Source organism: Centropristis striata, chromosome 14 (assembly GCF_030273125.1).
Source record: "Centropristis striata isolate RG_2023a ecotype Rhode Island chromosome 14, C.striata_1.0, whole genome shotgun sequence".
NCBI lineage: Eukaryota > Metazoa > Chordata > Actinopteri > Perciformes > Serranidae > Centropristis > Centropristis striata.
In genome coordinates this window covers 25,460,716-25,480,002 of record NC_081530.1, presented here as the reverse complement: position 1 = coordinate 25,480,002, position 19,287 = coordinate 25,460,716, and the positions used below count along the sequence as shown (strand labels likewise).

The 19,287-nt window shown below is 36.1% G+C and overlaps 2 protein-coding genes across 2 annotated transcripts in view; one reads left to right on the top strand and one right to left on the bottom strand.

Moving 5' to 3' along the window:
* Window positions 1–185, bottom strand: part of LOC131984532 (type-4 ice-structuring protein LS-12-like) — a 3,019-nt gene extending 2,834 nt beyond the window's left edge. Inside the window, exon 1 of the mRNA XM_059349381.1 lies at window positions 41–185. Coding sequence (XP_059205364.1) covers window positions 41–170 — 130 coding nt within the window. The 5' untranslated portion in view covers window positions 171–185. The remainder of the gene's footprint in view (window positions 1–40) is intronic.
* A 7,025-nt stretch (window positions 186–7,210) lies between these two features.
* Window positions 7,211–19,144, top strand: lix1l (limb and CNS expressed 1 like). The gene is made up of 6 exons (XM_059349378.1): window positions 7,211–7,818; window positions 11,293–11,456; window positions 12,794–12,934; window positions 14,405–14,500; window positions 15,176–15,253; window positions 15,676–19,144. Exons 1-6 carry the CDS (start codon window positions 7,488–7,490, stop codon window positions 15,925–15,927), a joined length of 1,062 nt encoding a protein of 353 aa, XP_059205361.1. The 5' UTR covers window positions 7,211–7,487; the 3' UTR covers window positions 15,928–19,144.
* Window positions 19,145–19,287: the final 143 nt, after the last annotated feature.

Genomic DNA, 19,287 nt, shown 5'->3' with positions numbered 1-19,287 from the left:
TAAGCCCATAGGTAAATGAAATAAACAGATTTTGACTCACCTGAACCGCAGGAGAATTTGGACCTGATGGTGTCTTCCTGCAGGACTCTCACACTTCTTATAGTCCCCCCATGGTGATGCAGCGCTGTCCTAATGTGAATCTGATTGGACAAGATAAAGAAACAAAGCATTATTGGATGTTTGTGTGAGTAGGTGAATCACAGCGCTGACCCTTGCTGCTCAGTCTGCCACCGGGGCAAACTCAACCAAAGTCCAACAGTCCCTCTGCTGACTGTCCAACACCAGCGCGCATCTTATCATGTTGATTAAATAAAATGCTTAATCACCAGTAACAGCATCACCGTTATGACACTGAGGCCAGGACAGAAATATAATATATTAATTATTGCCACATCAGCTTCAACAGAAACGACTGAATATCTTGTTTTTATTTTACATTTTATTGTGGTTATAAAACACTGTTTATCCTAAAATGTGTACATTGAGATTTTGTTTTGATTTTAATTAATTATAAAGAAAAGTGCTCTATTTATTATTATTATTAATATTATTTAAAAATATATATTTGTATAGCACTTTAGAACTTTAGTTTAGGAAAAAAATATTATAAAATCAAACTCGACATAATGTGCTCATCTTTTCAGTCATTTATATTTCAAATGATGGATGACTCATGAAGTTATGAATGTGTAAAGCAGTGATTCACATCTAATTTTTTGATTGATGTGATGTGTTTCAATGTTAAGCTGTTTGAATTTGTACAAAGATCTGCCTACATATTGCAAAAAAAAAAAAAAAAAAAAATCTGTAGTATGTGGCAGTTGTCCATGCTATGAGCTTTCTCCAAACATTAAATGAAACATATGAATGTTAATATGGCCATAAAATGTAAGTTTTATGTTATGAGAATCTATTATCACTCCTCAGGGATCATCAGAAGACATTAAAGCAACATCAAGAATATCATTATATTCACTGAAAAGCAATCTTTCTTTTCAGCCATGATTATGATGTGGCTTGAGGGATGATAATGTCTGTTTGTCAGTCCACTAACTGGGTCCAGACTGAAATATTATAACTGCTGATGCCACAATATTTGATACAGTCATGGTTTTTCATTGGAAATATCCTTATGACTTTTCATCTAAGTTAACATCAGCAGGTTAACATTTCAGTCAGTACAGAACAAACATATACAACTAATAATACCCCATCAGCCTCAGCTGTACTTTGATTTTATGTTCATTAGTGAATGTTCCCATGTTAACATGCTAACAGTTAGCATGGTAAACACTATACACTGTTGTTCATGAAGTTGGAATAAAATATTTTTTACTAATTTCCTTGAAATTATTGTGACATTGCAATTAATTCTTAAAAGATAAAGTGTATATTCTCAAAACCTTATTAATAAATCTCTTCTGAAGTGATTACTGATGCATTTAAATAGGAATAAACAGGATTGTGTCTGAAAACAAAATTATTCCAACTTTATGGACAACACTATATACCTTCTGGATGTTAGCATTTAGTGCAAATGTGCTAAAAATGCACCTTAATTATAAGGATTTCAGTCTCTCAAAATAGGTATTTAAGGAAGAGTCATGGCTCCTATTTCAAAGTAAATGCAAAATATTTTCTTTATTCGTGTTATGGACAGACAAAGACATAACAGGATTGAAAGCTATCATTAATATCATGAAAGAAAGTTTTTTAAAATGATCTTTAGAAACGTCTCAGTCAGCTCTCCTGACACTCATTCATGTTGGATGTAAACCTTCTACCTTTGGTTTACATCCAACAGGGTGTTATTGCTTCCAGTCTATCTTTATGGCTGCTGTAAAGTCATTACTTCTCAGTCCCACTCCACCCCAGTCAATAATAAAGAATTCAAGAAGGGTGAAAAGGGAGCACGGGGAGAAATATGTGAGTGCTGAACATAAACAACAGGAGCTGTTCAATAAAAGTGGAACGGCAATCCTGTGAGTCTCTTTTCATCTCGGGGGAAAGCCCTGCACAGGAGTTTTAAAAGTGAGATTTTCACTGTAAAGCTCAGATGAAAACCAGATGTGGGAATGTATTCTCTCAGTCCAGAGTGTGTTCACCGCTGCTCCGGACTCCCCTGGTGGAAACAGCTTCGGTTGTTTATGCTTCTCGAACCCATCCTCTAAAAAAGGGGGAAAAAAAGAGAAAGAACTGGTATGCAAGGCATGCAAGGATGACACAAACCTGAGTGCTGCACGTAAACGTTGCAGTAGCAGGAGGTGGTGAGAAAATACAAATCTCAGAAAAGTGTGTAGTTTTTCTTCACATAAACTTTATTGTACAAAGCAAAACAAATTTGGCATGGAATAATCTGCAAAAAGATTAGTGTCCACTGATGAATGTCAAGGCATTTACTTGAGAGGCCGCTGTGTTATATAGCTGTTCTTATTGTCATTTTTGTATATCATGCTGTTTTTTTTTTAAATTCTTTATTTTTATTCAGCTTTTTTACAGTATAATTTGAGCAAAACAAACACATGTAGACATGCGATCATGCCAATACCCACATACAATAAACTTGGATACATATTAAAAAAAAGGTTTTATTATATATACTTTCCATTTCTGCCATATTTCCTCTAATTAATTTACTTTATCAAGCTTCATGGACTTCATGGTAAAATAAGAAAAAATAAAACAAATAAGAGGAACATGACAAACTAGAAATGTATTTTTAAAAGCATTAAATAATAGTGATAATAGTAATAATGTAATAATTTAATAGTCTAATAATAATAATGATATAATGCAGCTACTGTGACCTAAATTGTGTATGTACCCAGTGTTTAATGGTATTTAATATGTATGTAAGGGTGACTAAATAAACCAATACTTAATTAAATAAATCAAATAATAATAATCATCAATAATAATATATTTTTGAAGGAAGAAAAATAAGTCGGAAATTCAAATAAATTGTACATATTTATTGTCTTTATTTTAAAAGCTGTTATTTAATGGAAACTATATCCGAGAAGTTTAGAGGGGAAATGTCTTTTGGGGTGCAACTGCTAGCCTATAGACTGAAATTGTTTTGTGTGTGTGTGTGTGTGTGTGTGTGTGTGTGTGTGTGTGTGTGTGTGTGTGTGTGTGTGTGTGTGTGTGTGTGTGTGTGTGTAAAATCTGGTAAAAATCTAAAATCTAGCTGGCAGGTAAATGTAATATCATCAGTAAAAAGTACATCTGACTCTCTGACTATAGTGTAGTAGAAATATAAAGTAACATAAAATGAAATATCTCAAATAAAAAGAAACCTTAAAAAGTTGTACATCAGTAAATTTACTTTCCACCACTGGATTTTGTCAGTCAGACATTTGACAGGTCAGTTTATTGTGATGAAAAAAACAACAAAAAATGTTTAGGCTGGCTGTCAGATATAATGATAGTAATTTGATCAACAGTGAGAAGAAGAAAAGATGATGAGAAGTGAAGAAAAAAGCAAAAACACACAAACTAAATTTAAAAAAAAATGACTGGAGAACAACATCAGTGTGCAGTTGTCAGTGAGCTGCATAGCTGAGGTTATAAACTGATGTAATGAAACGAGAGCACGCCCTCCAGTGAGCCAAACACTCATTACAATGTGATAAATCACTGTTTACCTTTCATCTGTGTGTGTACTATATAAAGTAAACATGGCCACATCTAAAATGTTATATTAATGTAGGATTTTCAGTCCTTCATTCTACTTGAATTTGTTAAAAGAAGTGTTTTTACAGATTCAGCTTTGGGGGGAAAAAGAAGAAGACACATTGAAATGCTCCTGTTCCTCCTCCACACTCCTCTGGCCTCAAACCAGACCACAGAAAGAATGAAAAATTACACAAGTTCCAGAAAGTCATAAAAAAAAAAAAAAAATCACTTTTAGGAAGCACAAGAGGAGGTCCAATTTCCTCCTCAAGTCTTTGGTGGTCCACTAACTCAAAGTCAAACCTAGTTACTTCAAACTTTCCCTGTGTGTTTCAAAGAAAGATCAGCATTGTTTTCACCGTCTTATCAAGTAAACTGAGTTCCTCCGCTTCCCAGTTTTAATCACATGCCTCGGGCTGCAGAGCTGGAGCTGTAAAGCCACACTGTAGTTGTACTCTGGTGGTGCCAGAGAACAGGGGAGGCTCAGATTTCTTGGCTTGATATTTCTTTGACTTTCCAGTGCTGCGTTCAGGTGCTACAGAAAATGCCCGAACTGTGACAACAGCACACATAACCATTGGTGGAATGTAGCTCAGAACATTTACTCAAGTACTGAACATAAGTCCAATTTTGAGCTACTTGTACTTTACTTGAGTGTTTCCATTTTATGTAACTTTATATTCCTACTCCACTACATTTAGCTGACAGCTTTAGTTACTTTTCAGGTGAAGATTTTTTTATTTTTTTATTTTTGCATATATAAGAAACGCATAATTACAACTCTGGGGTATTTACATTTTACATCCAGTAATAATGTATTACTGGATCATTTTACTTTAGTAAGTAGTATTTTACTTATCAGTTCAATTCATCAGTTTACATTATCATCAATTTAATTATACATAACTGATGTCTTCATGTTGAAACCTAATCCATTTTTCCCATTTTCTGTTCAACTGATCTTCCTTCAGTCTTAGAGAATACGTCATTTTTTCCATTATAAATAATTCCTGTACTAAATCTAACCACTGACTGTGTCTGGGTCGGTCCACCTTGAGCCAATTTCTTGTGATAGCTTTTCTGCTAGCTGTGAGCAACACTTTGGCTCAGGTGAAGATTTAACATGAACAACATGATACATTTAAAGTGATTAGACATTTTTTTTTACAAATTAAATAACATAATAGTATATTAGGTGGTGAAAATGAACCCTACCTTGACAACATTTAAATGCTGCCTATATAAATACATAAATTATAATAACCCAATAATACATTTGGAATATATAAAATCTGAGTGGGGACATTCCGCATAACAAGTGCTTTTACTTTACTATACTTTTACTACTTTAATTACATTTTGATGCTGGAGCTTTTGTACTTTTGCTTAAGAAAGGGATCTGAATACTTGTTCCACCACTGAATATAACTGAACATACTATAGTCACTTTGTTACAAATCTCAAACCTTTCCTTTTTACTCTTAGTATAAACTGCAGCTGGCCTTACAAAGTGGATGCTGTATGCATACAATAGGTAAATAATTTTCTTTAGTGGCACATCTGGTAGAGCGCATAACATAGAGGCTCAGTCCTCGTGAGCGGGCTGGCACAGGTTCGAAACCAGCCTCGAGCCCTTTCCCGTACTCTGAATATCTCTCTACTATGAATTAAGCTGTAAAATGCCTAAAAATATCTTCAAAAAAACAATTGGTAAATATTACTTGCTTATATATGCAGTATGTTGCACGGGGGATTGAGGCTTGCATTCTACAAAATGAGATATCTACTAGCAATAAATTGCAACAGACACAAATGTCTCTGGTGCAGTCTATAATTGAGTCAAATATTGAAGGCCTTGTTTTACAAATCAGATTTGTGTATTAGCCGTACAAATAAGCACCTCTCAGAAATCTCAAGCTGCAATATCCTGCTATGTAGTGTCATTTGTTTGGGCTGTTGGGAACTGTAATTGTTATAAATATTGTCACCAACTCAACTGCTGCCAATGCCTCCCTCCACACTTTATTATATACATCTAACTTGTCACAGAGTACTTTTTAAAATCTTGTTTTTATTATGCTCTCTTTCTCTCATCTTGTTCTTTATTTCTGCTTGTCACTTTAAGTTAACCTAATTTTGTTATATGTCTGCAATGACATTAAAGTATCTAATGTCTAATTAATAGGTTTTAACTGGCACTACATCATCAACTGAATCGACTAAAAAAAAAGAAAAACACCATTTTAATTCAATCCAACACAATTGCATTTCTATTTATGCAGTGAATGAACACTTTTTTAACCTGATGCCAATAAAATGGAGCGTTATTATATTATTATTGGATTGCATGAGACACTAAAGGCTCTACTGTTTTTTTTCTCCATCTTTAAACTTAAATAAATATTTAGAAAAAATGAGTAGTCCCTCCCTTGTGCCCAAAGACTAGATACATCAAGAAAACACCATATTATAGCCAAACGGTGACCTGGTTTTGAATATTTCATCAGATTTGTTTTAAGGCAAGGCCAGACTTCCACCAAAGGAATTTAAAATTTCCAGCTGTCTGAACATACAGTCATGAAAAAAATGATGACCACCCTTGTTTTCTTCAATTTCTTGTTCATTTTAATGCCTGGCACAACTAAAGGTACATGTATTTGGAGCCAGTCTAGCCATTTTCCATGATTTTCTTGATAATGATTTTGGTTATTATCAAGAAAACCATGAGAAAAGGCTCTTAAATTAAACTCTTATCAGCTATTTTGGTTGTTATCATTATATTTGTCCAAACAAATGTACCTTTAGTTGTACCAGGCATTAAAATTAACAAGAAATTGAAGGAAAAATGGTCTAATATCGTCACCCTGTTAAAATAATAGCATAACTAATTTTTTCAAGTTTTGCAGGAAACACAAAAAAATTCACAAAAAGTGTAACATATGACATTTATTGATCATTTCACTCAAAAGGATGTAACAAAGGATGGCTATTGGCATAGTAATAACACTGTGTGTAAATCATGTAACTTAAGGGAAATAAATGACTTAGGCAATTTTTTGAACATGCCTTTGTGACTTAAGCAAGATATGGAAACACTTTATTTTGAAGGTGTCTACATAAGAGTGACATGAGCGTGTCATAAACATGACATGGGATGTGTCATGAACATTAATGACACTTTGAAGTAACATTAATGCTCATGATACTTGCCATGTCATGTTTCTGGCAGGCTTGCGTGAAACATGACATGGAATTTTATTTTGACTTAGGCATAATAAATCCGCTTAAGTCACACACTTGACATAGGCCATTATCTTAAAGGGTGAAAATCACATGATCTGATCAACTGAGGATGTAGGCGATTTTACCATAGGTGGCTGGCATCATGAGGAGACGATTTAGGCAAAAAAAAAAAAAAAAAAAAAATATTGACTATATATATATTTTATATATATATAATATAATATATATATATATATATATATATATATATATATATATATATATATATATATATAATATTTTTTTTCCATGACTGTAGGTTAACTGTGCAGCTGCAGAGTCCGAGGGGTCCGTGAACGCCTCAGGTGACTGACACTCCTGCAGTCTAATCCAGAGAGTGAGGATGCACAGCAGCGGTCATATGTGTCGAATCAACATCGGCTAACTACTTTATTCAGCTGTGATTGACAAAACGCTGCTAACACTTTGTTCATCCAGTCCTCGGAGACCGTGTTTAAAACCTGAAACCGTCGGGTTGATCGGTGTAAATCCAATCCGGACCGGGACTCCGCAGACGTTACGTTGGGACAATGGAATCTAACGTGATCCCGGACAGTATCCGCCCTCAGCGGCTGCAGCCAGGCATTGGATTCGGCTCGGGGACCCTCCGCTCCTCTCTCCGGCCCGGGGTTACGGTCCCCATCGCGCCCCTGCTGCCCTCCCCGGCCTCTCTTGCCGCCTCGTCCGGGCCTCCTCCTCCGCCGCCTCCGCTGCAGCTCCACAGCCTGTACGGCGGCATCGGAGCGGGGCTGGGGCCGGGGGCTGCCGGCCACTGCAACCCCGGGAACCCGGCGGTGCTGAAGGAGGCTGTGGAGGCTGTGGTCCGCAGCTTCGCCAAACACACGCAAGGTTACGGCAGAGGTAAAGTCCAGCGCGGATAAAGCTCCCTTTAATGTCCAGACAATGTGTTAAAATGTGTCATTTTGTTCAGGTTATACTTGGCGAGTTTTGAAGGCTACTTTTAGCTGCGCCATTTGTTTGGAAAAAGGATTGGCAACAAAAAAACATGCTAAATTCCTGCACAATACATGTTTAGCCACACAGTGTCAACAAAAACACACTTTGTATGGTTTTATCATGTATTATGATGATTTCCACCTAAGGCAATAGCTCCATAAAACATTCCTTTAATATTTAACTATAAAGCTATACAACATTGGCTTCCATCACTTCATTATAGGATTAAGTAGCACAGCTCTGGGGGGATTACATGCACACACAATAAGCTATTATACCTATGAATTAGCCACATTAAATTCATCTCGTTTTACATTAAACACGGTCCTATGATGTTAACTGTAAAAAACAAAATCAAAGGAAAGGCAGGGGCTTTAGTTATTATTAGTCGTTGGTAAAATCAGGTCATGCTTATTATTTTTATAATCAAAAATATGTTATGTATTATCCAGGCTCGTCATATTAAGTAGTGCCAGATGGATCTAATTTGCCCAACTATATTAACTTTTTTTAAAGGAAAAACCATGACTTAAGGATGTTCCAAATAAATAAATAACTTGTGCTGTTATTATATCTGGTGGTCATAATTTACCCACCCCCTTTTTATGTTATGTCTTTTTTTATCACTATCTATCTATCTATCTATCTATCTATCTATCTATCTATCTATCTATCATTGTAACAGTATACATATACTTAACATATTTTTGTTTACATTCATTTTTTTCATTCACACAGACTACCACAAATGTATTACCTATCATTAAGTATCATTCAAATTTTGTTATATTTATTACGATTAATCAACTTTCTTTATGTATATGTCTTATATTCTTATTATTTTATACTTGTGTGATTTCTTTTTATTGCATTTTTTGGATGTAGCCTCAGACCCAAATTTCCAAGCACTGCTTCTTCAATCCTTGTAATAAATATCTTGAAACTTCGATAAGAGTTCTGCATAAAAAACCCCAAAAGTTGCTCTGTTGGCTGCTAGATCTAATACAAGTGTTTCTGTCTGCTGCTAATAGGATTTATTTCCAAAAGATTGTCCCTCTGTGCTCCTGACTAACAGCTTCTAACCTCCTCTATCCCATTTAGGCGACTTAACAGCGTCAACATTGGCAGCAAAGACTGTTGATATTTTTGTCTTAATGGTGCTCCTATTTTGGGATTTTAGTCTTCTGAGTAAAGTGTTATGTCAGTTATCACATTTTTACACAAAAACACAGGTCATACTTTGGTGTTTGGCTGTCATTATTTCCCCTACATCATACTGTAATTTGGGTTTTCTGCATTTTTTCCTGTGGTATAATTATAATTACGCCATTACCCGGGAATTAAAAGCCTTCCATTTGCACTTAAATGCATGAGTCTTCAGGCTATTAAGAAAAGTAAAGTCATTCTGTCAGTGATAGGTTTTAAAAAAGCCCATTTCCTTCTATGCTTAATATCTGTTTCATATACTTGGTCTATTTTTACTTTTCCCTGCAGCGATACATTTGTCAGTTATGTGCTGATTGATACCAGACCCCAGCCGCATTGTGGGTTTTCTGTCAGTGTGAGCACCACTGCCGCTTGTATTCCTCCATTATCTCCTAATGTTTCCTGTCTTTCTATCTTATCACTGCCCTGAACCCTTTAGATACACAAAAATAACTTTTGCAAAGTCTGAATTTGGTTTGTTGGCTTTGGATGGGCCCTGATTTAGGGAAACTACTCATTTTCAGTTAAATGTAAAGCAAAATTCTGTACATCCCGTGGCTTGTCATACATCTAGCTTTAGTTAACTTTTGGAACGATACTCATGATAAAGAATAGGTTTAATAATGCTTTACATAGTGCATTAACATGTATTTGTTGTGAAAGTTATATCAAAGAGAGGAGCAGAGAACAGAGAAATGCACTTTTTTTAAAATCAAGTTAACAGTCCATTTCATTTGGTCACCTTTGCTGTTGTCTGTCAGAAGCTGTCAGAAATTTATTTTTTTTTATGTTATTTTAAGCCACATTTTTGCAATGCACTTTTTAGATTTTGGTCATTTTTAATGTTACCTTTTTCATAAAAGGTTTAAGTCATTGCAAGTCAGGATATTAAATGTGCAATAGTGGCATCTTTCCCAAGAACAACATCAGAGAAACACTGATCTTTGACGTGAAACTTCTTTCTTCAGTGTTTTTATCTATTTTAATTAGAGCCTGACAGATATGGGATTTTAGAGGGGGAAATGAATCGATAACTGGTATGGTGGCTGATATAGTAATTTTTTTAATATGGGTTCATTTTAATGCCAGGTACAACTAAAGGTACATTTGTTTGGACAGATATAATGATAACAACAAAAATAGCTCATAAGAGTTTAATTTATCAGCTGATATCTAAACATTTTCCATGGTTTTGTTGATAATGATTTTGGTTATTATCAAGAAAAACAAATGTACCTTTAGTTGTACCAGGCATTAAAATGAACAAGAAATGGAAGAAAACAAGGGTGGTCTAAAAAATGTTTCCATGACTATATATTGTGTAAATAAAGTTTTCATAACGGCACATATGATAGGCCGATAATATCTGTCAGCTGATATATCCGTCAGGCTCTAGTTGTAATCACCAGGCAGATAATCTGGCTGCCAGTAAAATACCCCAGAATGATAGATACCAAGTGAATCCTAACAAGTAGAAGCTGACTGCAGTGAAGACAACAACTGTCATGATCCCACGCTATTTCACAATGTCACCAAACTAGAGCATAAGTTATTACTTTTAACTGGTTAACAACAAGAGAACAGTTTACTTTTACACACAGTGAGAGCGGTAACAAAATTATTTGGATTGCAGTTTGGGGAGTTATATCTCTGATGTCAGGATATAACTCTTACAGAGGCCTCAACACTCGCCAAGCTGCTCTCCTAAAACGCACTAATCGAGCTCCAGACTCTGTACATGAGTGAGAAGCAGGCTGCTTGTGCTCGAATCAAACAGTGAGAGCTCAGCAGGGACGAGCTGCGAGCCAACAGAAGTCAACAGCCCTGAATATTGTTGGCTGCACTCGCATCTCCCTGCAGATCCAAAACCCAAATAATCAATTCTGACTCGGCCGCAGATTTCTTTTGACTGCTTCTCTTTGTTGTTGTTTCCGTTTTGGAGGAACTCTCTCAGAGCCGAGGGAGTGTTTCTTTAAGCAGCTCCTCGGAGGTGATGCAGAGTTTCCTCTGGGCAGCCACCTAAATATTTTCAGGAAAAACCTCTGGCATCCTTGAAATGACCTTCCCCCACCCCTTTCCATCTTTGTGTTTAGAGAGGATGTCACAGTCAAGGACTAATGCCAGCGCAGAAAGTGTTGATAAACTGCTTCTTTTAATCTGTGTGCCCTTCAGTGAACGTGGTGGAAGCTTTACAGGAGTTTTGGCAGATGAAGCTGACCAGAGGGGCCGACCTGCGGAACGGAGCGCTAGTTGTTTATGAAATGGTCCCGTCTAACAGCCCTCCATACGTCTGCTACGTCAGTCTGCCCGGAGGCAGCTGCTTTGGAAGTTTCCAGGTAAAGTGGCTTAATTTTCTCAGCGTGAATGTGAGAAGAGCAGCACAGAGATAGAGATTTTGGTAACGCTTTATATTAAGGTCCTTGTAATAACCATTAATTAACAAGTAATAAGGCCCTTGTAAGTCCTTACAAGATGCTTATTAACATTTCTGTGTTTTTATAAGCCTATATAAGTGTTAATAATGGCATTATAATACAGCTAATAGCAGGCTATAAGAGATGTATAATAAGAACATTAATAAAAGCCTCATGAGTATCTTATAATTCTTCATAATAGCATTACAAACACCCATAACCCACCCATTATGTCTTTACCATGCCTTTATTAATCTTTTGTTTGCTTATTGATATTAAAATATACTTTATTGCTCATCTATTATAAGTTAACTATGCACTTGTTAACAGTTAACTATGCTTTTTACAGCTAAAGGGATCTAAAGCGAGAACAATGCCTTATTACTTGTTAATTAATGGTTATTACAAGGACCTTAATATAAAGCGTTACAAAGCGTTAAGCGAGATTTCTTACATTTTGAAAATGATGATAAATGTGTTTGTTGGAGAAACCTTTCATATTGTACAAGTGATGTAAGAGCTTTGCCTTTTGAGGTTTTGGGTAATTTTGGCCATTTTTGACTTTTAATTCTGCCTGTATATACCACTTATACATTTTTTTTACCATGCTATGTCAGTATCATTTTGTTTCAGCACAACCTCACCTATATGAACTGATATTTTTTTAATTTTGACTGACTGTATCAACATTTAAACCCAAAAAACAAACAAAGGAAAAAAACCCCATACAAGTGGATTTTGAAAATGAAGTTTTTTCACTTTCAAAAACACAATCCTGCTCAATGAAGACTTTTAAATGTTGCAAATGTGAACACTTGTTTCAAAAATAACATAGAAGATCTAAAATGAGGCCAACATCAAGTTCTATATTTTTATACCAAATATACACAGTCGTAAAAAGTTGGAATAATTTTGTTTTCAGACACAGTCAATTAATTGTGGTTTGATTTTCATTGTGATTTGTGTGTAAGGAATGAGTAATAAAGTTTTGAGAAGATATACTCTTTATCTGTCAAGAATAAATCACATTATCACAACCATTTCATGGAAAGCTAGCGTGATCTGTAACTCCAGAAGCTTAATAAATTCCAATAAGCACGTAACCAAATATGGAAACAAGACATCAAAAACAGATAACTAAGCTCTCTGCACACACTGTACTCCACATAAACACCGACTGTCTTCACCCTTTCCGCTGCATATCTGTGTTTCTGATTGTATCGGACTAACTAATACATGCTTTCTTCTCTGTTTGACAGTTCTGTCCCACCAAAGCAGAGGCACGACGCAGCGCTGCCAAGATCGCCCTGATGAACTCTGTTTTCAACGAGCATCCCTCTCGACGCATCACAGACGACTTCATCGAGAAGAGCGTCAGCGAGGCGCTGGCGTCCTTCAATGTAAGTTACAAATAAAAGATAACATTGGATTGTGAAGTAGGGCTGGGTGATTAATTGAATTTGATTTCAATGACAACTTCCAGGGATAATGAAAACAAGATTACCGAGATAAAAACCATTATTGTAGGCAAGGCAAGTTTATTTGTATAGCACAATTCAACACAAGGTAATTCAAAGTGCTTTACATACACATTAAAACAGCAAGACACAATCGAAAACAGTCAATTAAAACAAGGAAATAGAAATAAAAATACTAATAAGATAAAATAAGATACAGCAGGATAAGAAAATAGATAAAATAATAAAAAGCACAAGTCAAACATTGTGTAGTTACAAAGTAAGGGCAGCAGAGTACAGCAGATAAGTGTTAAAGTTAAGAGTACGCTGCAGTAAACAACAGTGTTTTTAGTCCTGATTTAAAGGAGCTGAGCGTTTGGGCAGACCTCAGATCTACAGGTAGTTTGTTCTACAGGTGAGGAGCAGAATAACTGAAAGCTGCCTCACCCCGCTTAGTTCTTGTTCTTGGGACACACAACAAGCCAGTTCCACATGACCTAAGGGGTCTGGATGTTTCGTAGTGGGGTAGCAGATGTAGCGCAGTCCATTTCACAGCAATGCTCTCTATTTGTCTTGCGTTATAAATCCAACGCTGCATTTGGCACAGTTTAACAAAGATGTTGGATATATGTTTAGGAGTTTGTGGCAGTGCACTGCAAACTTATTTAAACAAACTTATTTCTTATTTTTATATGCAATAAGACGTTTTCAGTTGTTTGTAGAAGTGCACATGGTTGATAATTTTTTTATTTAAATTTAAGTTATTTGTATTTATTACTTTGATATTTCTTTACATTTTAATGTATATATAAAACCTTTATATCATTATTATTTTTAATCTGATTGCTTATTTTAGGTTCTTCTTTTTAAGTTGAATTCTATTTAAAGTTCAAGAAAATCCTCTGTTAACAAATGCATGACGTTTGTCATGTGATCAGGATTTTTGCCATAATCAAGCAGCCCTATTGCGAGCAAAGTCACAGTTTATCTGCAGTATGTTGTGTTGATATACAGTCAGAATAAAAATCAAAGCATATATGTTATGTAAATATGTTAGATACATATGCACGTATTACTGAATGTATACTGGTGTGTAAATGTAATGGAGTTAACTGGCACTGGCACACTATTTGCCGTACAGTAGCCGCTTAGAAAGTGTGCACAATGCATACCAGTACTTGATGCTTTGAAAAAGAAAAAGATTGCTTTGCCATGAATTTCTTCCTAAAATTTCTTATTTTTCCCAAGGTGGCTTCTAAGTAAAATTGTTTGCACAATTGTCAGTTATCTTTATAAATTCTCCTCATTTCCTCATATTCTTTTTGTCTTTATATTTACCCAAAACTCACTCAACACAGCACACTGAGACTATCTAGTTATTGTTGTTGTTGTTGTTGTTGTTGTTGTTTACAGGGTAACAGAGAAGAGGCGGACAATCCCAACACGGGAATTGGAGCATTTCGCTTCATGCTCGAGTCCAACAAAGGAAAATCCATGCTGGAGTTTCAGGTGTGTAGCAAGCAGGAATGTCTGTGTCGTGATAAGTACCGTTTTATGATGCTCGGACGCACCAGAACAGTGTGAAAGCAGCAGCTGCTGTATTATAATGTTTTGCACATGTTGAATTTGAGTATGCATACCTACAATATAACAAAGATAGAGACCAGATAAATGTTACACTGACAAATTATAGCTACTCAATAAAATTGAGGCAACAGATTGCACGCAATATTATTTATCAAATCTAACTACGTTACAAGTTGAGTTAATAACAACTTAGCAGGAAGTGTTAAGTGTCAATTAAAAACGGACTAATTCTATTGTGTTGGATTCATTCAAAATTCTCTTGATTTAGAATTACATACACATAAAGATTATATTTAATGTGATCCAAATAAGTAGATTCTATCTCAAACATTTTTATATTAAAGTTACTTAAACAACTGCCTCAAAATCAAGGACGCATTTATATTTGATACATTTTATCAAATATATTAAGTAAAATGAAATTTACTGCAGTGTATAGTTTCTGTTTACTAATAGCATGGATCTTAAAGCCAAAACAGAAGATTGTTATCCATCTTAATCTGAAGAAAGCATGCTTGGTTTTAATACTGACTCTACTGAGTGTCGTGAAGCGCACCCTCCCTAATTCCTGCTGACTCGGCTGTGTTTGTGTTTCAGGAGCTGATGACTGTGTTCCAGCTGCTGCACTGGAACGGGAGTCTCAAAGCCATGAGAGAACGACAGTGTTCCCGACAGGTACTGTCAACCATCTCACAGATGGCTTCAATTATCCAAGTGCATCATTCAGTTTTCATCAAGATTCAAACAAACAACACTCTGTGTGAAATCTTTCCCTATAGGACATGACTGCTGCAGACAGATTAATCTGTTTTGGGAATATTTCTGTAGAGGCATTTCAAGGATTGCTGTGGTGCTAAAAACTGAGTTGGCAGCTTGCTGCGACTAAATGGATGTAACTGATAGCCGAAACGCTGAATTTCAGAATGACGACTGAAGAAAGCGCCTTTGATGTGGATTGATCGTGTCTGGCAGATAATCACATCTAATTGGAAATATGGTTCTTTATATTTAGCCACAGCGAAAGATTTACTGAAGTCTTGATCTATATTTGAGTTTGCAGGACCACTCAGCTTTCCTTTCTCTTATTTGATTTGCAGGAAGTGCTGGCTCACTATTCCCACCGGGCTCTGGATGATGACATGCGCACTCAGATGGCCGCCGACTGGGTGAACCGGGAACAGAGTGTAGCGAGCACTATCGCGCAGGAGGTGGCGTCGACGGAGCGAGAACTGGAGGACGCCAGGCTGGCGGGCAGAGAACTGCGTTTTTACAAAGAGAAGAAAGACATCCTGATGCTAGCGGTGGGCCAACTCAATGCTGCCAACACCGCCACGCTGCCCTCACACTAAACCTGCCGTCCACCGTGGAAACACACACACGTCATAGGATCCCTGGTAACAGTATTGATCTCGTCATAGATATAACGGTGCTTCTTCGTCTGAACTTTTAGGTTTTGTATCTTGTGTTTTGTTATGAGGACCAGGTAATTAGGCCTTGACTTACAGTATGCACATCCGTCCATAAAAACTACACTTAACCGCTATAGCCGTTACCTCCTTGTGCCTAGTGACTACAGGCTAACAGTGCTTTTTAAAAAAATAACCTGTAAACTTGCTTGGCATTCCAACTGACTGTTTTATCATCATTTCATACTGTTCTTACTCAAAACCGACCTACAGAAACACAGCTTGCCTTTCATCAGAGAATGTACGGGACATAAATTACTATGACCCTTCAGACCAAACACATTTGATCAAGGTAAAGATCGTTCTGAAGTTTTCTTTTATGTTTTGGGTGTGTTTATTTCAATATAGTGTTATGGAGTCCGACAAGTGAAGGTGGTAAGATGTAAGAACCTTGATTGCAAGTACCCTGTGTCCATTAAAGAGATAGTTTTGATTTTTTTATGGGCTGTTTGAGGTACGTATCCATAGTCAGTGTATTATCTACAGTAGATGGTGGTCAGCACACCCAGAGTTTTGAGAAGCAGGCAGGAATACTGGCACAGAAACTAGTATCAGTTTTAGAGTACTCTATATTAAGAGTATTTTCACCACTTTAACTACTTGCCAGATGTCCTTTCTGATGGTACTTGTGGACGTTACCTCCTTAAAGACACTATTCATTTTTACTCGCAGAACACCGGTTTGTCCTGTTTTTATCATCATTTTTAAATCTATAATATGTATTGTAGATTACGTTATGGCCATGCCTAATATCTTACTAATACATTTCTCTTGTGTCTTTCACACAATAATCCCACTAGAAGTGTAAAAAATAGGCTATGTCAAATTTTACCAAGGGAAATACCCTGAGGGGGTCCCTAGTGTATTCTGTATATAGTAAAGGGCCCTTGGCTGATTTTTTTCTTTTTGAGACTATCTGGTTTCAAACACCAAAGTCACACAATAACATCAACAAACTAACCGATTGAGGCAGCAGTAGACCAGAAACTGCAATTGTGTTCTGCAAGGTAAAATTACAGTTTTTTTCAATGGAGTCTGGTGGCTTTAAAGAGAACATAGAACGGCTTCAGTAACCTGTTTAAAAGGCTGTCTGATGGCGAGGTAAAGTGGAGAAAATATCTTAAATATATTGTACAAATGAACTTATATTGACTATTACATATTTTATGTGTCTAAAATGTGTTAAGCTGCTGTGCCGTCCACAGGAGTACATTGCTTAGACCCTGTGTCATTACACTTGCCTGAGAACCTCATACACCCCCACTTCAATTAATCCAAACTATCATTTTAATAATGAAAATATTTCTACACTATCACCACAAAAACAGCAGTGAGATAAAAGATTCTACCTAATAGCCCTTACATAACGGGTAAACAACCTTTGTCTGCCTGTTGTAATGAGAATATAATGTCAATTTGTCAGAATTGAAGTTGGCACAGGTAATAATTTGAGGATACTTTGCAAAAATGTCAGCAGGAGACTGATTGCTCTGACAGCAGCTCAGGTTTTTAGAAAAAATCAGATACTGAACCATCACTATGTTTTCTTTGTGTTTGTGAAGGCTTTGGACTATTTTAGTGTTCATTGTGTGCTCGGTGACCATGACACTAGCTGAATGTATATTTTCAGTGTGCTATCAACTAAAGGATCTGCAAAGCGATTTTTTTCTTTAACATTTAGATGATTTAATTACTCTTGTGATGCAGGTTTGTGTTTGTCATGTGCTTCATTGAGAGGAGTTGTTGCTTGGTGTAGGTCTGGATCTCATCAGAAACAAAGAATTGCATTGATTTGAGGTAAAATGTGAAGGCCAAAAAAAATGAGTTGTGGGATCTTTTGTTTTTAACAAGCTGATTCATCATGAGTGAGTCATTGTAGGCGATACAAAACAGTACCAGCACTTGTGGTTTATTTTTTTTTTTACATACTAGAAGCAGAATCTGTTTGTTAGCAATCCTTTTTGCTAAAAAAAACAATGTATGTAGCTCGCACTTATCACCTCTAAAATGTTTTCATGTTGAAGGACCTGATTTCGTTTATACTGTAAATGTGATATCTTTATATATTTCTCTATGTATCTAAAATGTATTGAATACATTATACAGATGAAGGCATTTCGGTGAGTAGCCTTTTAAAGACTCCATGTAATGGAAGTTGGAGTTTATTTGATAATGTGTGGCTCTGGATGGATTGAAATGTGGGCAGCGAGTTATGCAAGTTAAACAGCAGGAGGGCTCATTCTCGCTGCTAACGGCTGTAATTAACAGCAGAAACTGATTACTCTAAATTTGGGGAGACGGCAAATAGAAAACAAATTAAAAGAGATGGAGTATGATTTAAGCCAAATCTAATTTTATTAGTTTATTGCTGTCTCTTCCCTGGGATCATTGTGCCTTTGTGAAATTGGAAGCAAATGTCAGAAAGTTTAATTTCATTTAATGAGGTCTTTTGAGGGCATTCTACTCTGCTTTACAATGTTTTTGTGTTACATTGTGTTAAAGATGACACTCTTTATAACTGTTACAGGTCAACATTTTGGGAAATTCCCTTATTTCTTGCAGAGAGTTAGAAGAGAAGATAGAAGCCATGCTCATATACAGTCATGGAAAAAATATTAGACCATTGTTTTCTTCAATTTCTTGTTCATTTTAATGCCTGGAACAACTAAAGGTACATTTGTTTGGACAAAAATAATGATAACAACAAAAATAGCTCATAAGAGTTTAATTTAAGAGCTGATATCTAGCCATTTTCCAGTTTTTGATAATGATTTTGGTTATTATCAAGAAAACCATGGTTAATGGCTAGATATCAGGTTTTGTTGTTATCATTATATTTGTCCAAACAAATGTAGCTTTAGTTGTACCAGGCATTAAATGAACAATGATAAAACAAGGGTGGTCTATTTATTTTGTCCATGACTGTATGTACATTAAATATGAAGCTGCAGCCAGCAGGACACAGTTGCTGCTGGTAGCTTAAAGCTGGAGTTCTCAACTTTTTACTTATAAACAAACATCTTTTGCATTAAAGTCCTTGCCAGATGAGTTCACACAATGCTGATTAAGCCTATTGTTCTCAGAGAAAGCTCTCTGTATTTTGCATTGTGGTGTCTGTGGCAACTTCCAGCGGTGGTGCACCAGCCAGCCAGAGCTGAAGGGTGCAGGAAGGGGTGCAGAGACCATAGTGACAGAGCTGCACCTACTGCAGAAAATCCTACAGAGCATGCACTAAATGTTTCT

Coding starts and splice junctions, on each gene's coding strand:
- lix1l (XM_059349378.1), top strand. CDS start 7,488: ATGGAATCTAACGTGATCCCGGACAGTATCCGCCCTCAGCGGCTGCAG. Junction 11,457..12,793: donor GCTGCTTTGGAAGTTTCCAG/GTAAAGTGGCTT, acceptor TCTGTTTGACAG/TTCTGTCCCACCAAAGCAGA. Junction 15,254..15,675: donor AACGACAGTGTTCCCGACAG/GTACTGTCAACC, acceptor TTTGATTTGCAG/GAAGTGCTGGCTCACTATTC.